We start from the raw sequence: 18,694 nt of genomic DNA, 5'->3' as shown, positions 1-18,694 counted from the left end.
AATAATTTAATTCCTGCAAAAAAATTTACTCTTCTACCATCTGCGCAAATAAATACAGCAACGTCGAATATCCACCTCAATACATTCTCCTCATTTTTGTGATATGCGCAATTACGAAATGGTCATATCATCGTAACGTCAAATATATGCAATCTGAAACACGTCATTCAATACGTTCAATTCTCTCATAATTATATTTATTTATTCGTGGTATTTAGAAAAAAATGTCAATCCAAACCTAGAACTACAAATTGCCAACTCCCAATCATTGCCAAATTCCCTAATTCCCTGTTTAACGCATACTAGTATTGCTTAATGAATGCCTATTCCTTAATGTTTTATTTACCATAATGGAATAGTATTGTTCGATCTAGTTATTAAATAAAAAATCCATATAATAATGATAATAATGATAAATAGACATTATATCTAAGGATAATATCACATTTTATTTACTCTTTCAAATTATAAGTAAGAAACACAAATACAATTTATGAAGAACAATCATTAATTAAAATGCAAGCTTCAACATCAACACAAATTAAATAAAAAAGCATCAAATCATATATTTCGTCCATTAATCAACAAGTGATAAATATATGTAATATTATTTAATGTAATCACTGTACCAGAGCAACAAATTATTTTTTTTTATTGAAATCACATTTGGCAGTAATATAGTTTTTCTAAAGGTGGATGAAAAACTTTGATGCCACGTATATTTACGACGAGAATATTCATTCTTTTACCAAACTTGGCATTGAGCATAACACACATGCATTTCACAAATCATCAAGTATTTCAGCTATGCAACCTAATGGTAATAAAAGAAAAGCACACGTTTTACAGTTATTAATAATTAATACAGTAACAGATATAAAATAAAGTGCAAGCTTTTCTGGAATGGTGAGAATATTTGAAAACAGAACTTTAAATTACATCAGTTATAGTCGGAGAAATAATATATATATATATGTATTATAGAGAATATTGTTTTTCCTATTTTTTTTCTGGTTTCAAGATTTAATTTTAAAGCAGATATAAGCTGGAACTGTACTAGTTTTAAAATAAGTTAAAAATGGCTTATATGGATGGAATAATGAAGCTTATTTCAAATTTTTAATGAAAGGAGTTAAACACCTATTCAAACAAGGGCTTCAAATTTAGTAAAGTATAATAAGAAATTAAATACTGTTAACATAATTTATAAATGTCTAGTTCACCTTGTTAAAAAATTACATGGCTTTTTAAATTTCAAACTTTCCTTTTTTTTTTAAAAAAAAATCACTCCCTGAAATATTTTTTCACAAAGTTTTCTTTTCAAAGTTTTAACCAGAAGGGAGAGAAACTTTAAAACAGATTTTTCTTTAAACATTTTTTTTTAAAATTTGGCTGGTATGATTTTTCAGAAATTAAAATACCAATCCTTCAAACTTCTTCTAAATAATATTTACCAATAGTAGAAAGAAATATTTATTTTATCCAATTACAACTAACCATAAAATGGGATTAAAAAGTTTATAAGCTAATAGCGCATTTATTGCAAAAAACTCTGCACAAAATTTAAATGTAATTTTATTTTAATACCTAATTCACTTATAAGTTACATTTGCCTACAAACAAAAAAATATTTAAATTTTATTTTATTTATTTCTCATTTTTTATTTAATATCTATTGTGAGTTACATGGATATCTTGCAGATTAATTATTATAGATATATATTTCTCATAGATCTTTAAAAAGTACTCAATAGAGTTTTTCTTCAAATTTTGTATGAAAGTTTTGTAGATTTTTTTTTTCGAATGATGGTCTTTTATCTGTTGTTGTTGTTGTCGTAGTCCTTTAAGGCAAGGGTGCGATTGTTCTTGTCTTCCATTGGCGCCTTCTATGGCCAAGAATTCGACTTCTGCCGAATCCATACGTCACACCCGCTTATAGGGCTGACCATTCCTACATTCATTCCTTAATTCACAGATCGTAATTTTAAACTGAACCAGAAAACGATCAATCTCCAATTCAGTGCACCCAGAGGTATAATTTGTTATGAGAACATGGAGGACTTTATGAACAGACATATTTAACGTGCGTGAGTCACTATTTACTACATGGGGAATCTTCGGCCAATTAGATTCGAACTCCTATTCTCATGAGCCTGAGTTCAGCGCCCTGCCCACCAGGCTATCCCGGCCCCCTTTTATATTTCTAATAGTTAAATAAGAAAAATTCATCTAAGTTAAAAAATTTACAAGAGCTATTTATGTTAGAAAGAATACCCAAAAACTGGTTTTCACATTTTCTCTAAATCTGTTCACTTTTGAAAATTATCCTGTATCTGAATACCATAAATTGTAGAAACTACTTTAAGTGAAAGTGGTGTTCCAAAGTGCTCCACTTCACCAAAACCTACAATCTTCTTTTACACTTAAGTAGCCACTCCATACCACCATGGTTGTTATGTAGTAACATTAAAATTTAAAATTACAGTAGGATATGATATACATAAGAAACGGTTAAACTATTTTTATGGGACAATATAATGTCGTAATAATATAATTAGGTTGCATACTTGCACTCATTTTTAAAATAAATTGAGTTTGTAAATCAGACATACGTAATGCAGAGACGAAGTTAAGACGAATTCGAACTAGGCTTTGCAGAGCAGGAGTGGTAGAACTTATACGCTTCAAAATTAATTGATAAAGTTTACAGACACTTGAAAACTAAACTATAAAGACCCTTATTACACAACTAAAAACATAAAAGGAATTTTAATTTCTGCAGATGAAAAGCAGCATTGAAGTCAGCCGCAGACACTCCTCAACTTTTAATCGATTGTAACCAATTATAGATGAAATCAAAATGCTCTGACATTGGAGTTTTCGGAAGCAAAAATATTTAACGCATGGTGTAAAGAAGAGTTATCTTGGTGTAAACTTTTTCGACTTTCGTATTTTTGAGCTTTCATACATCCTTTGAATTGTATATGAGATCTCGAGCTTGTTTTGACTTGAGAAAAACTTTTTCTTCACAAAAGTTTTAGGGTTACTCAGCATCAAAGAGATATTACTTAACAAGTCTTATAATATTCTTAATCTGGAATGTAACATTCCATATTTTTACGCTTAACAGATACATTTTTACTTTATTTAGCCTATGGATATTTATTTATTCATTTAATTTTGTTTTTTCATATTTAAGAAGAATAAATTGTTAAATCATCTATTTATAGATTTATTTACATTCAACACATATTTCGTTTAAAAAAATAATAATTTATTGGGACAATATTCAGATTAATGTGTCTCTTCCACAAGTTTACCATCCTAAAATGACAAACAATGGCAATTATTTGCATATAAATTAAAAGCTTTTTGTTTGATAAGTTTTAGAATTTTTCCCAATTGTTTCCACGTCTATGAGTATTAGAATACAGAGCACTCTATAAGAATCATTGACCAAATAGATCATGAATTTGAATGAATAGAAACGAATTTGAGAGTAAGAAAAAAATGTTTTGGAAAATCGAAATTTAAAGTTTCAAAACTATTTTCAAGAACTAGCGTCTTAAGCGATTTTAAAAATGTTATAAAATCCACCTGAAAGTTACACCTTGTTTTCAACGTTAAAGTTATAAGATCTGATTTTTTCTGAATTTTAATCACGTTTAACAAATAAGATTTTTTGAATTTAACAATGAGGAAAATTTAGTTTACTGCTTCTACAAAAATTAAGTATACAGCTCTTTTGAAGTGAGCTACTAGTATAAAAGTAAAAGAAAAAAAATCGAATTACAAACAATTATAATTTTCAACTAACAAGAAAATTGAGAAAAGTTTGCAATAAATTCGAAACAAAGGCAGTCAGTTTTTCAACTCAATTAGAAAAAAATGAGCAAGTGTTTTCCAAAATTACATGTGAACATTCGTAAGACCAATGTGACTCCCCATATTTTTTAAGACATGTAAACTAGTTGGGTCTTTTAGTAAAATTATTAGCACGAGGTTAAGCCTCAAAATTATAGAAGAATTATAAGAGGCATAAAGGGGCTGAATTGTAATGTCAATTTTTTTTCTTTGCATGCACATAAAGGCTTATATTTTACTTTCATATTAACCTATAAATTTAAAACTTAGACCTATTCATTATTTCTTATAATTAAACCTGATGACAAGACGCAAATTTGTTGGCGAATTTTTTGGGACACAAGGGGAATAATTGTAATATTGATACTTCTTCTTATTTTGTGTTCTATGCATAGACATAAGGGCCCACTTTTGAGGAGGACAGCAATGAAGCAATAAACTTCTAATCTGAGAAAAGCTAGTTCGATTCTGAAATGTTCTGTCATATTATCTGGAAATAAAAAAGCTAATAGTTAGCTAGTTATTTTTTCTTTTCATTAAAGAATTCAAAATTTATTTTTTTTACATCATGGTTATCTAAGGTAAGCTTCTTGACACAAAAAAAATATTCTGGAGAAGGCTAGTGTTCTCTTTCTATACATAAAGACTAATATTTTGCTTTTATATTAACCTGCAACTTTCAAACTGAACCCCAAATCGATTATTACAACAAACCTAAACCAAGAACAAGCAACGAAATTATAGACCAATTAGTTGGGGCACAAGAGGATCTAGTAGTCGATTTTCACATTGTAATAAACTAATATTTTATTACAATGTGAAGTATCCTTATAAAAAGATACTTTCGAGGCACATTGAAAAATTTCCGAAAAATTTTTTTGTTCTCTTCATGTATAGAGATAACTATATTTTGCTTTTATATTGATCCATAATTCTCAAAGTTCTTCAAATTTTGTATTGTCATCAAATTCCCATATATTTTTTTTCAAGATTCCTAAAAATACAGACGAATTTCTGGATTGAAAATTTTATTTTATTATAATAAAATAAGCAAACTTTAAAACATATTGAAATTGAACGTTAAAAGCTTTTTATTTTAACTAGAATTTTTAAAATTCGATTTCAGAAAGTATTATTAATTTTTAAATTTTAAAACTGTTAATGTAAAAAATCTGATCAAGTAAACTATTTTTCCTGTCAAATTTTTAACTAACTTGATAGCTCCGCCCTCTTGTCACTGCAAACACTAATTCCATAACTAACGTTTTATTCACATTTAAGCTTTTTTTAAAAGACGAGTCTGTATTTTTTTAAAAAGTTCATTTTGTTTTTTTAAATTTATGTCTGTTATAATTTCATTTTAGACTATTTTTTTAATATGTTAATCGCAACAAAATTATAAATTACTTGAATTTGATAGGAAAACAACTACACTTGAAAGAAATATTTATGCCCTTAGGAATATTAAATATATAAACTATAAGAATTAAAGAATGGGAAGTAATTTTACTTGTTAAAAATCTGATAATGATAATTAAATATTTAATACACTGTTTTTATTTCCCAGAGGCTTTTAAATTTGTAAGAAATTTCGATTTAATTTTTTTTTATTTATTTTAACAACACCTAATTTCTATTTCATTTTTATGTTTTTATTCATTTTTTATTTAGTTTGACATCATGCCAAGTGTGAGCTTTTGGAATGAAAATTGCGAGAGAGATAAATTTTTCAAAAACACGTAGAAATATTTATTACTCATGGCAAAAAAAGTGAAAAAAATAATGGAAAATCACTTGAAATTGCAGTAACTTTCAAAAAAGTTAAAATGTTAAAAAAAGTTCAGTTTAAGTTCATAAACAAAACTGACACTTTCAAAATGTCAAATTTCAACTCTGCAGTTGCACTCCTGTGGCCAGTCCGAATGGCATTTTTGACAACTAGTTTAACAGTGAATACTTCATTGGCGAATTATCTTATATTATTTTTTTATTATATTGTATTATCTTTAAATTTTTTCATGAATCATCGTTATTTCACGTTATATTGTTGTTATTACCAAATAACTTATAGCAACAAAATGAAAGCCTAAAACAACGGTGATTAAAATTTCTTTCAAATATGGAGAAAAAAGTTTAATTTAAAGAAACTAAAAAAAATAATAATAATAACAATAACAGAAAAGAATTGTGATCACTTTATTAAGATCACTGGTTACCCATTGGTCAAATGCTTTTTTTTTTCTTCTGGTTTGACTCTGATAAGCGCCATAACACTTCAAAACTGTCTCAATTGATGTATGTCGTCGGATTTGTTTTCAAATTATGGCTATGTACGTGTTTAAAGACGTCACAAAATGCTTTTCCTTCTTCAGTATTCATATTTATATTAAAAGCACAGTCAAGACAGTAATCATAAGTTAATAATAAAAGGAATATAAAAATACTTTAAATTATTATTATGTAAATACATTAAGAATGGCTGCTGGTGAAAATAAAAAGAAAAGAAAGAATTCTAAAAAAAAATTATCTAACAGCAGCGGTCGCTATTGCAACGCATGTAATGACGCGTGCGCACTGTTCACTATCACTTTTGAACACATTTGAAAAGTGCGATGACGTCCAAATAAAGCGTGCACGCCATCAAACTCAAAACGAGACCCATTTTGCCAATAGGTAATATTTATGCATCATTTTATAGAATAGACAAATAGAAATAAAATTCAAAGACAAATTTTACAAATATTTTAGAGAGTTACTTTTTAATGCATACGTGAATCACCAGTGCAGTATTTTCTGTAGAATCAGTCTCTTACAGTTTCGAAAAAATCAACTATGACTGTCTGTAACTGGATCCTTGAAATTTATAAAAGACATTTACCAACATTTATGATTTTCGGTTAGGTTGATTCATCTAATACACAATTAGAATGTTCATTCTAAAATATGAATTTCCATTCAATTAACAGTAAAGTTCACGTTAAAGAACATTTTTTACCCTTATGGTTTTGAAACCGTTTGCAACTAATATGGTTATAAAACCATGAATGCAAAACTAATTGTTTTTTTTTATAACTAGTATGATTTCAAAACCATTAAAAAAGAAATTGACTGGACATTGGAGGTAGGCTTTTTGTTAGGTCATAAGCATTGAAGAATGCGGGACACTAGAAATTTTTCATGTGTTGAAGAGAATAGAGAGAATAATGCGTTGTCAACTCTGGGACTCGAACCCCTGTTCTCTTGGCCATGAAACTGACAGATTAGCCTTCTCGGCTTTAATATCCAAGCAGCTGAAAGGACTTCATAAGGTGGACTTAATTGGTACGATAAAATTCTGATTGTATAACAGTATTAGGTGAAAGCAATTAATTAGCGGTTTTTCTCACAGTTTACAGTTCTTAATACCATCTTATTTATGGTTATTTGACAATTTTGTTTGAATGTGGAAAACTAACAATTAAATAAATTGTTATTTAACCATTTTTTCCGAAAAAATTTCTAACCGTGTATAATTTTTAAAGTTGTTACTGTTCGCTTAGATTAGTTAGGTTATTAGAGTAGTTATTATACGTTACCACAGCGAGGAAGGAATTATTAAGGAAAGAAATCAATTATCTACGGACAAATAGATAGAAGTTTTGTCAATATGTACGTGTCACAAACGTGAATTTACTACAATTTTGTGTTTCTTTCCTAATTTTAAGAGTGGACAAATGAACAATAAATTAAAAATAAATATTTCACTTTCATTATCAATCATACAATATTTGTAAATCATTTAATAATAGTAAATCATTTTAAATAGAGCTTCAATTCCATTTAACTCTAACTTTTATTGAATGGAATATTTTCGACTATCACTATTTACATCACAACAAGTTAGATATTTTACTTAAGAAAAAAATGCAAGAATTATTCTTTACACGCATATAGATAGCTACAGCTTTTTGTTTTCTTAAGACCTTAACTTAAATGGAATCATGTTTCAGCAAAATATAAATAAAGAAAATATATTTGTTTCAAATTTAAACATCTCTTATACCTCAAATTTTGTTCAGTTCCAATGGATTTTTTTTTCTTTTCTTTCAATCTTTTGTTTTTCGTTTAAGTGTTTTGATATTGCCACGCAAACAAATTAATGTAGAAATTTATTACTTATTTTACCATACATTATTTTACCCAATCTAAGAAATGATACGAAGTCATTCAAGATTTTTTTTTATATTTCTCGGATAATTTTTGTTACATCGTCGAAACAGAACAGCGCATTTTAAGGGAAAAAAAAGGAAAATAACAAGCTTCTTACTTGCACTATTTCCTCTAAAAATATCGAGCCCAAAGCTTTCTCAAGGGTGAAACTTAACAATTGCTGAGACTACTTGTTCTTGAAGTCTATTTTTTTGGTGGGCGCATGTATTTTGGAATTGCGTTCTTAGATATATATTTTCATCGATTGATTTCAATTTAGCTTCGAACTTTGCAACTGTTTTTTTTATTTATGACAGTTATAAATTGAATATTGCTAACGAATGCGAAAAAACTCAAATATTTATAATGTTAATGTGACTAGAAATAGATATTATATGGTCAGAGGCTTTACTATTTTTTCCTACATTATTTAAAGAGTAAACCTTGTCTGGCCTATACGCAATGCTGTCCACATTGTCACAATCATGTTGTTGAACACGAAATTGTGGAGCTTTATCCTCTATTAACCCTTCTGACCCACAACGGACTGTGAATGCTTTTTCTACCCTGTCTGCAAGCTTCATACGGAACCTTGACATGCAAGGATTAATCTTTATTTCAATCCAAGTTTAATTCGTAAGAAGACATGTTTGCTTCTGATACTTATTTATATTGCTTACGTTATTTGTAGTTTTTTCAAAACTCGAATGCGAATTATATGCAAGATTTCTACAATATTCTTAATTTAAAATAATTACCGTACTTTATGGTTTTGACATTTCTGGCTTGAAAACCATAATTCTGCTTATTGAAAGCAAAATATACTGATTTTAAACCATACGTGTGGTAATTTTTCCGATCCTATGTAAACGGTTTGCCAGAAATTCCGATTTACAAAATTTTTGTTCTTATTACCATATATTTAGTCAAAAATACAAAACTGAAAATTGAATGCAATCGAATAAAATCTTTTTACTTAGTGTTCTGTGGTATCTTGAAAAAATTACCAAATTTATCATATTTACTAACGTTTATCACACATTATAAAACCATATTCTTTTGCTAATTTTACCAAAATCATAACTAAATTCTGAGGTTTTAGGCGTTCCTATAGAGCAAGAAAAATAATAAATTTTGCATATTCAGGTAGTTTTAACCATATTTCTCTTCGCAGTGTGCCGGCCAGCACATTATGCACAAATAATATGAGAGTGTCTAAAAAAATAAAAAATAAAAATTCATTTTGATGGATACATAACCGAGGGAGGTTTCCGTGGCTTTCCTCTTCGAGTAACGAAAATACCGTTCTTCATAATAAATTAATTTCTCTATAATAAATTACAATTGATTTAGAAGTTTCCTTTTTTCTAGGTTGAAGAATAACATTTGCTGCCGCAAGCCGAACAATTGGGTTGGATGCTGAATTTCGGTTGGATACATTTACAGAAAGATAAGTAATTAAATCTTATCATAATTAAAAAATAAATAAAACAAGTAAGAAAGTGCTTAAACGAAATACTTTTACACTGAAAACAAGTTATAATACGAAACTTCCTAACAATGTTTATTTGAAATTGATTTAATCTTTACAAAACAAGATTTAAAATACATCACATCTTCATTAAAAATTAGTTTTAAAGATAAGCTAAAAAGTGGACAATCTATTCTTAATATTTATTTAGTTGAAAAGTATTATTAAATAAATTAAGAGAGATTTTGTTTTTGTTTGAAGAAGTATTTAGAAATTAAACGCCAGCAAAAAGACAGATAGCATTAATAATGTTGGCGAATCATTAAAATAGTTTCGAAATTTTCTAATTTACAGCTTCTAAAAACATCAAAATGCAAAAACTAATAAACGTTTTAATTAAAGAAGAAAATAATTCAAATGCATTAAAGCATAATTTTCTGCAATTTTTCACCGTTCTAAAATTAATAAAAAAATTTTAATTAAAGATTAAAAGTTGAAAAAATAGAAATACGTAATATAAATGCTTCACGAAATGAACCTACTATTCTTAATAAATAAATACTATAGTAATTGATGAATATGCAATTAATTTGCAATACTTTTACACTAAGGTAAATATTGACACTCACAGTAGCCCTTGCATCTACATCTTAACACTAGCCTCGTGAAGGTATTCGTCCTTTTTAACTCATTATTTTTCAATTTAATAAAAAATGGAAACGGAAATAGAATAAATTATATCATAAGCATTTTCTCTCATAACAACAAATCGTCTAGTATTAACCAGAAAAATGTATCAAGAGGCGATTGAAACCAAATATTGTTCTTATTTACGTCACATTTAACGTATACTTTAATCCCCTCCTTGATTTCTCCTAATGTGGTATTCTTTTGTGGCAAGGGGGATGTAGTATAATGTGGTATGTGTAGCAGCCTCTCCGTTTTCGTGAATGTTGCACCCCCGTTGTCTTCAATAATCGTCATACCCCCTTAATTTTTGTCTGAATAATGAATTCCCCTTAGTTCCATACAAATGTGGTATCCTCAGAATTATAGTCAGACGTGAGATTCCCCTTAACGTTCTCTAGATGAAGTATATCGTTTAATTTTCTCTGAATATAGCATTCCTTTAATCCACTCTAAAATTTGGTGACACCATCTTCCCTGAATTTTCTCTGCATGCGGGATACTACTTAATTTACTTTAAATGTGGTATACCCCACAATTATGTCTGAAAATGGCCAATTTTTGGGAAATGTTTCTAGTGCTTTTCTAAAATTTTCTCTAAGTTTAGTGTTTCCCTTCTCCTTACTGCATGAGGCAACTCTTTAATTTTCATTGAGTGTGGTATATGTCATCCACATACAAAACGTTACGAGAACAAAACGTTGAAGGATTTTCTAAAAATAATATCTTTATACTTACTCCCATAGGCCTGTTCTTTTTCTCCATGTACATTCTTCTGAAGTAAATGGCAGATATTACAGAGATGATGAGAATGGAGATAACGACACCAGCTCCAGCTGTGATTGCTGAGTGTTGCCATATACTGTCACTTCCATCTGCAGAAGAGGTAAAAAGAAATGAAAATATCCTTTGTTGAAAAAAAATTGCGAAATTACTAAAGTTTCTCATTATTAATTGGTAGATTTAGTTAAATCGTGATCGTGTTGATGACTTCTTTTTAACGAATTAACACGATTTGATAAAGAATATTTTGCATCGTATCCCGTTATTTATAACTTGAATAGTTTTAATTCAACTTAATTTATGTTTTATTTATTTGTAAACTACTTCATTGAGAGAGAATGTTAGCCTTTATGGATATGTGAAGAGCAGAAGAATGGAAACTCCTTACGTGTTAAAGGAATAGAGGAAATATCGTGGTATCTTCGCTGGGAATTGAATCTTCATTCAGACAATTATAAGATTATCTTAGACCTTTCAGATAAATTACATACTCAGTTTAAGTGAGCTAAATAACTTCATAGGGGTTGCAATACAGCACAGCATAGGGGTTGCACTACCCTTTTCATGCCTATGAATTTCTTCCATTCCTTCAACATGTGGCGAGAATCCACTCTCATTTCCTCTATCTCATATATTTGATAGAGTTATGTATCTTTCTCAAATACATAACTGTATAAAATGCCTTGATACCTATACCTAGAGTACAGCTAGAGAAACAGAATGTTTTTGTAGCTTACATTGCGAAAAAAATGAAGCACTATGAATAACTTTTCATCTAATCATCGGTTCTTCACGTTCTAGGTCTCAATCTTAAGGGTTTGAAGGTTAGACCTCAAATAGGCTAATTAATAAATCCAGATGTCCTTTTAACATACTAATTCAGGCAGAAAGCGTATTTTCTCTGCAGAAACGCAACTTTTTTCGACAGATTCTGATTTCTGACTCCCAAAATAGAGGGGGTAGCCGCAAATGTTGTCAGAATGGTTTGGTCAGGATATTAATTTTATTTATTTTTTTATTATTTAATGTTAATTTTTGAGTTTTGCTATATTTCGCAAATTTTCACGTGAACTGAGAAATTTTGCAAACAATTATAAGATCCGTTTACCCAATGTTAATTCCATAAAAAAAACTTTTAGTAAATACTTATTTTTTTATTATTTTGTTCAATGATTGTTGTGAAATGCTTGAATTGTAAGACATTATTTTATAAAGTGCCATTTTACGTAGCAAAATACAAAATTTAAAATAGCGTAGCGTCTTGTTAGAGTAGTTCCTGAGAATCAAATTAGAAATAAATCCTACATTAAATCTATTCCACCTCAAAAACTATTCCACCATTTTCGTCTAAATTTTGTATTTTGGCATTAAAAAGTATATTCTTTAAAATAATATAAAAATATGTATATCTTACTATTCAAAAATGTTTCGACTATTTTTATATAAAATAATAAAAATTAATAAATATTTACTAAAAGATACTTTCTGTCTGCAATTACCTATGGATAAACGAATTTCATAATTTCGTTCGAAAAGTTTTCAATTCACTTCAAGGGTTAACGAAGAACTCAAAAATGAAATTAATACTTTGGAATCCAAACTATTGACCGCTTTTCTTAGCAAAATGTAGGAACCATATTTCCCTGATTACGACTACCACCTATTTTTATTACCGTATTACTATTTTGAAGATCAAAAATCATAAGAAGTAATAAAAGAAAAACGCTATTCAGAGAAAGTACGTTTTCCTGCCTATTTTCATTACTTAAAATATCATCTGTACTTATAAATGAGCATACTTGAGATCACTCTTTCGAACCATTTAAAATGAGTCCTAGAACGTAAAGATTCAATCATTAGATCAAAAGTTATTCAGGTGGTAAGTTTTTTTTTGCGCATTGCGCATAGGAATTACTTTTGGCTAAGGGAATTTTAGAATTGAGTTCAGAATTTTTTAAATTCACTTAAAAGGTTTGGGAGATATGGCGAAATTCGCACAAAGTAAAATTAATATTAAGGGGTTCAAGCTATTAACCGCTTTCCTTAGCAAACTTTAGGAACCATATTTCCCTGATTACCTATACTTTGAAGATCAAAAATTATAATAAGTAAAATAAAGTTGCGTTATTCCGAGAAAGTACGTTTTCTTGCCTGTTTTCATTACTTAAAATATCATCTGCACTTATAAATCATCATACTTGAGATCACCTTTTCGAACCATTTAAAATCAGTCCTAGAACGTGAAGATCCGATCATTAGATCAAAAGTAATTAAGGGTGGTCCGATTATTTTTTGTGCTTTTTACATCTTTACTTACGAACTTATTATGATTATATCGCGATGACAATAAATACATCACCAAAATAAACCTTAATTTCATAAATACAACTATTTCTTGTATTCTTTTTTTAACTGCAAGTTATTTTAAATGTAAGTTGATTTAATTTGTATATTTCTTGAGTCAACCTGCTTAATACGAACTAACAGTTAGACAATCAATATTTCTGTATAATTCAGACATTGAAATTACAAAGTTCATCTAAAAATTATGTATTTTTCTAATAAGTATTAAAAACGCTATACTTTGCTAACTATTAACAAGTTATAAGAACATTTTATTTTATTTTAATGCATTTCAGACAATAAACCAAAAGTACAATTTTCATTAATTTTTTTCTTCTTGTCTGATATTTAAAAAAATTTACGAAATGTATCAGTTTTAATTATGCAACTTTTACTATAATCTGGTTAAAGAGATATCTCCTACAGAGTTTTGAAAGATATGCTTTTAAATCGAGAGTTTCAAAGATATAAAAAAATTAAAAAATCTTTATTTTATTTTTATGAAGATATCATAAAAAATATTATACTTATCGTTAATGAAAAAATATGCGTATTCCAAATTCCGTAAAATATTAAAACCTTTTAAGTTATTTTCTAAGCTAATTTAATTTAATCAGACGGATATCATTCTATTCTAGCTAATTTACAATTTAAAATAGTTAGTTGCTCATAAACGCATTATTGAAATTAAAAGTATTTTACGGATATTTATATACTTTCAAGATATATATAATATATATGAAATTAAGTTCAACTATATTATTATTTTGAATCATTTGGCAAGATGCTGTTGCTCGAGACTATTTCAAAAGACAGTAAAAATATAACACAACCACATGATTTTCAATTGTACTTTACCCCCACTTAGAAGGATCATAGAAACCTCTTTTCATAGTGTCTATATTAAAACTTTCCAGTTTTGAAGCAGTTTTAATTGGTATCAAATATATTAATGTAACACATTGTGCCTATATTCAGTTTTTCATATTATTCAGTGACAGTTCAGTTTAATACTTTTTGTTTCAGTTAGTACATATATTACCAAAATTAATTTAGCATCATTGGAGTTAATAATATTTTGGCAATTTTTCACGTTTTTCCTTAAGAGGTTATTACCGTTTTGCCATTAATTTTTTTGTTTTTAGTTCACAGCATATTTTTAATTTTAATTTTGTGCATATTGCCAAAAATAATGAAGACTCCTTGGAATCAATAAGAGTATGACGATTTTTTACTGATAAACAGTTTTTTCAAAGCAATTTTATGAAATTATCGTTTTTCTAATTTCCGAAGTTTTTCAAGTTCAACAAAAAATGTCGTTATCAACTTTGAGGCAATAAATATTACATATCAATCATTTAAGAAAGAATAAAATAAAAAAGAGGCATGAAATGAGATTTCAATTAATTTTACTGCAACTGTGGATCTAAAAATATATTAACATTGCTTGAAAAACTTATTTTGCTAACTAAAAATAACCTTGATGTGAATGTTTACTTAGGACGCGAATTAGAATACATAATTTTAAAACTTGTGTTATCATAATCGTTTCTTACCAACAGTTAAGTGTTCATCTTTAATAGTGATCCAGAGGCAATACTGGATCACCATTATGGATCAGCATTATCTGCATAACTATAATTTTGATCAGAGTGCAGATGGTATTAGTATTTACGAGTTATGGGCACCACGAATCTCCCCTATCGCCTAACCATACGTGAATTTATTCGGCTCTAAAAGTATCGATTGAGAATTATCCATTAAAGCAGACATCGAACCACTGAGACATAACTCGAAGTCCCAATCCTTACTACGAAAAATCAAATGTCGGTCAGAATGACAAAATTATATTGTTAAATAGGCCAATAAAATGCTTCTAAAACTCAAAGTTACAGTATTTTCCTCTTGCCATTTTACTGGTTCAACTACTTCGTTTTTGCTCGATGATATTTTCTAACTTGTTCTGTCATAAATCCTTAGACAAATAAATATTTATAAAAACGTATGAGCAGCAATGCAATACAGTTGTAATTAATGCCTACGTAGAGCAAACAAAAAAATGTTAAAATTAGGTTATGCTAGTAATTTCTGTTTTGGAGTGGATAATATGTTTACTTTCTAAACGCCAAACCTATAGTTTGGAAACGCTCGATTTCGTCATTTCATTTTGTGAAATCCGAATCTTTGTAACCTTGCAAACTCTCTACATCTTCTACGAAAAATCAAGCACTTTGCAGTTTGGCAGTTAATGCAGATAAGCATTAAATAGAAAAACCACTTAAATGTAAAATAAATAAATAAATTGTCTGATAATAGCATAGTAAATTAAATTGATATAACTGTGAATCATATGCTAAATTCATGCATACATATATTACAGATAATATTATAAAATATAGCAATAATCAACGATTTTTTAAATATTTGTCTAACTTAGTAAATATTCTTTATTTATGTGGCTAAATATCTCACTTCAGACTGATCCGTAAATGTTAAAAAATTTTAGTAAGAAAAAGGACAACAAAAAAAATTGCGTAGTTTTAATTTAATTTCGAGAGAAAATAACGTCTCATATATTTCCAATAAATGACTCTGCTTGGCAAAAATCGTGGCGATATGAGTTTTGCAAGAATCGACTAAAATCGTGTCCAAAGTTCAGAGATTTTGTAGCCAAGCTTATATAAATCGAATGAGCCTCTGAAAAGAAAGTAGTCCTTACTAGGAAACACTATTAATCTAAATAAGTCAAAACAAAACATTTAGTTTTCATCTTATTTTGTGAGAGCCCTATGCTCGGCATTTCGTATAGGCTATTTATTTCCGTATTTCCGTAAGAGAGAGTAGTCTGCTTGTGACTGACTATACAGTAGTGATCTGATCCAAATTAGTTTATTGACCCGTCGGAGGTTATGAATCCTGTGTTTTGCACTATTATGCTATTATTTGACATGTAAGGGAAGGCTATAAATCGCTATACTTTCTGGGAGTTGCCGCTAATAAAATTTCGAAGTCTTAAGGGCTGATTTATTATTTCCAAACCAAGCGAACTCCAGTTCTCGGTACAATATGTCCGAGTTGTAAATTTTAGTTCAATATTTTAACCAATATTATTGTGTATAAATCTGGTGATTTATACAGTGTTAAATATCACAATAAAATTTTTTTAATTAAATATTTATGAAATTTATAAAGACTGTTCTTACCCCTTGATGATGTTGATGCATTAGCATTAGCCTTATCTGTTTTACAAGCTGCAACAATTGTTAAAAAATTTTCAAATATGATATTTTGAAATCATGCTTATTACACTTAAATAATAAAGTAACTCGAAGTTGAAATATTTCTGTAAGAAAAAAAAAAGTTATAGACTTACCAATATTGTAAAAAAGAAAGTAATATTATAAAAGCGGGCTGCTTTATAAAATAATTACTAGCATGGATATAATAATGTGTACTAAATTTCCGAAATCATTAATAAATGATGAAAAGTAATAAAGTAAAATGTATACAGAGTAAAGGAAAACCTGCATAACTTTCTTTATTGTTTCAATACAAATGTTAATCACAGAAGTCAATCACAGAAGTTAATCGCAGAAAGAATAAAAAAAATGTTTAAGGGAAGTATATTTTCGGGATAGAAGCACGTTTTCTAAGAAATATAGCATATTGCAGATTAAATTTTTTTTGAAAGTATTATTCAAATATTTTATGGTCAACTTCCTAATTATTTATTTATTTATTTATTTTAAAACTGCTCCTAAAAATGTAGAAATAACGCAAAAAGAATAATTTTTTTGTATTAGTTTGAAACATAAATTTGGAGATGTTTAATATAATTATAGCAAGTAGGAGGAAAATGACATTTTAATTTAATGGAAATGAACTTTATCCAAACTTACGAAACTTTAAACCATTACGACAATCTGAATCTCCACTACCCTGATTTTAATCATCTGTGACATTTAAGATAATCAGAACTATTTTTGACTGCTTAACTAATTCTCAACCATATGTTACCAATGCGTTTATTTAAACTATGCGTGGCCATTACAATAGATGTTAACCAACTACTTTGTCAAAATGTAGATCATCTATGGGCTCATTTAGTTTTATTGTATACCACGTTTTCTATCTTATCTTTAACTTATAATAACAGCAATGCAAATCAAATACAAATACCTGGTGCTATTACTGTGAAGAAACAAGATGATTGTTGATGACCAATACTATTGTTTGCCCAGCAAAAAAGAGTTCCATAATCTGCTAAATTCATAGGCCGGTAGGTGGCGTTACTAACAACTCCCTCACTGACGTGTTGAAGATAATAATGTTTACGAACAGTGTTGCTAAATTCCCACTTAAAAGTGACATCAGTAGGCATAGCTTCGACTTCGCACCTGACAATTACACTTTCGTTAAGTCCGACTACGTATGTAATTTGTTGATTTTCTTTGCAAACAGGTGCGTCTGAAACAAAATTAAAAATATCGTTTCCTAAATATTTATTTTAATTTGCAATATTTTTTAACTATGAATATGCGTTTTGAATAACATTATAGGTTCGCAATTAATGACGAAAATATGTGAAATGGTTACAATTTATGTTTGATTTTTTAGTTATTAATCCTCTATCAATGTATTTTCTAGAACTCACTGTAATAATTTAACCAAAAGTGTGTCTAAAATATTTTTAAATATATATTTCATAAAATATTTTTTTTTACAAAGTTTGTAGACACATCAAATATATATTTTGGAAACTATAATTAATTGTTCAAAAAGTTAAACCAAAACTAAATAGTTAAGGCGTTTTATATTAATTATTTTTGTTAAATAATTTGAATTTTTTAAAAATTCAGTCAATTGTTTCCTACTTAAATTAAATACGCGTTGAAGACTTTACATTTAAGTGAAATCAAAAAAGTATTAAATGTTGAAATGTAAATTTAGAAATAAATATAAGAAACACTTTTAGACTGATTGTGTTCAAGTTTTATACTTTGCTATTTAAAAAATTCGAATTTTAAAGTTAAAAATTCATATTTGTTCAAATTTTATATTTTTTTTTATTTCAATATCTGTTAAAATGACGCAAAAATTTGTATGCCATGCAAATATAAATTTATTTTGATTGCAATTAAATATAATAATTAATTATTAAAAAATTGCATCAAACATTTGCTGCTGTTCAATTGCAAAAATTGTTTCAAACTTTATAGTTCTGTGCGAATTTTTTTTGATTTACTTAAGAAGTTCTTGAAATTTGGTAAATACCTAAAATGCAAAATTAATATAAAGGTATCCAAACTTTTGAATGCGCTCTGACCTAATTTTTCTGACCATAATTTCTAGATTGCG

The 18,694-nt window shown here is 28.1% G+C and overlaps 1 protein-coding gene across 2 annotated transcripts in view; it reads right to left on the bottom strand.

Moving 5' to 3' along the window:
- Positions 1-428: 428 nt before the first annotated feature.
- LOC107454880 (neural cell adhesion molecule 2) overlaps positions 429-18,694 on the bottom strand; it is a 90,585-nt gene continuing 72,319 nt past the window's right edge. For both annotated transcript variants that reach the window (XM_016072219.3, XM_016072218.3), the window contains exons 8-11: positions 17,516-17,803; positions 16,540-16,587; positions 10,949-11,085; positions 429-814 (exon numbers count right to left, since the gene is read on the bottom strand). In XM_016072219.3, coding sequence (XP_015927705.1) covers positions 806-814; positions 10,949-11,085; positions 16,540-16,587; positions 17,516-17,803 — 482 coding nt within the window. In that variant the 3' untranslated portion in view covers positions 429-805. The remainder of the gene's footprint in view (positions 815-10,948; positions 11,086-16,539; positions 16,588-17,515; positions 17,804-18,694) is intronic.

This window comes from Parasteatoda tepidariorum, chromosome 3, assembly GCF_982258835.1.
Source record: "Parasteatoda tepidariorum strain Cologne lab strain chromosome 3, Ptep-v5.0, whole genome shotgun sequence".
Taxonomy (NCBI): Eukaryota; Metazoa; Arthropoda; class Arachnida; order Araneae; family Theridiidae; genus Parasteatoda; species Parasteatoda tepidariorum.
This window is presented reverse-complemented; position numbering and strand designations above follow the sequence as displayed.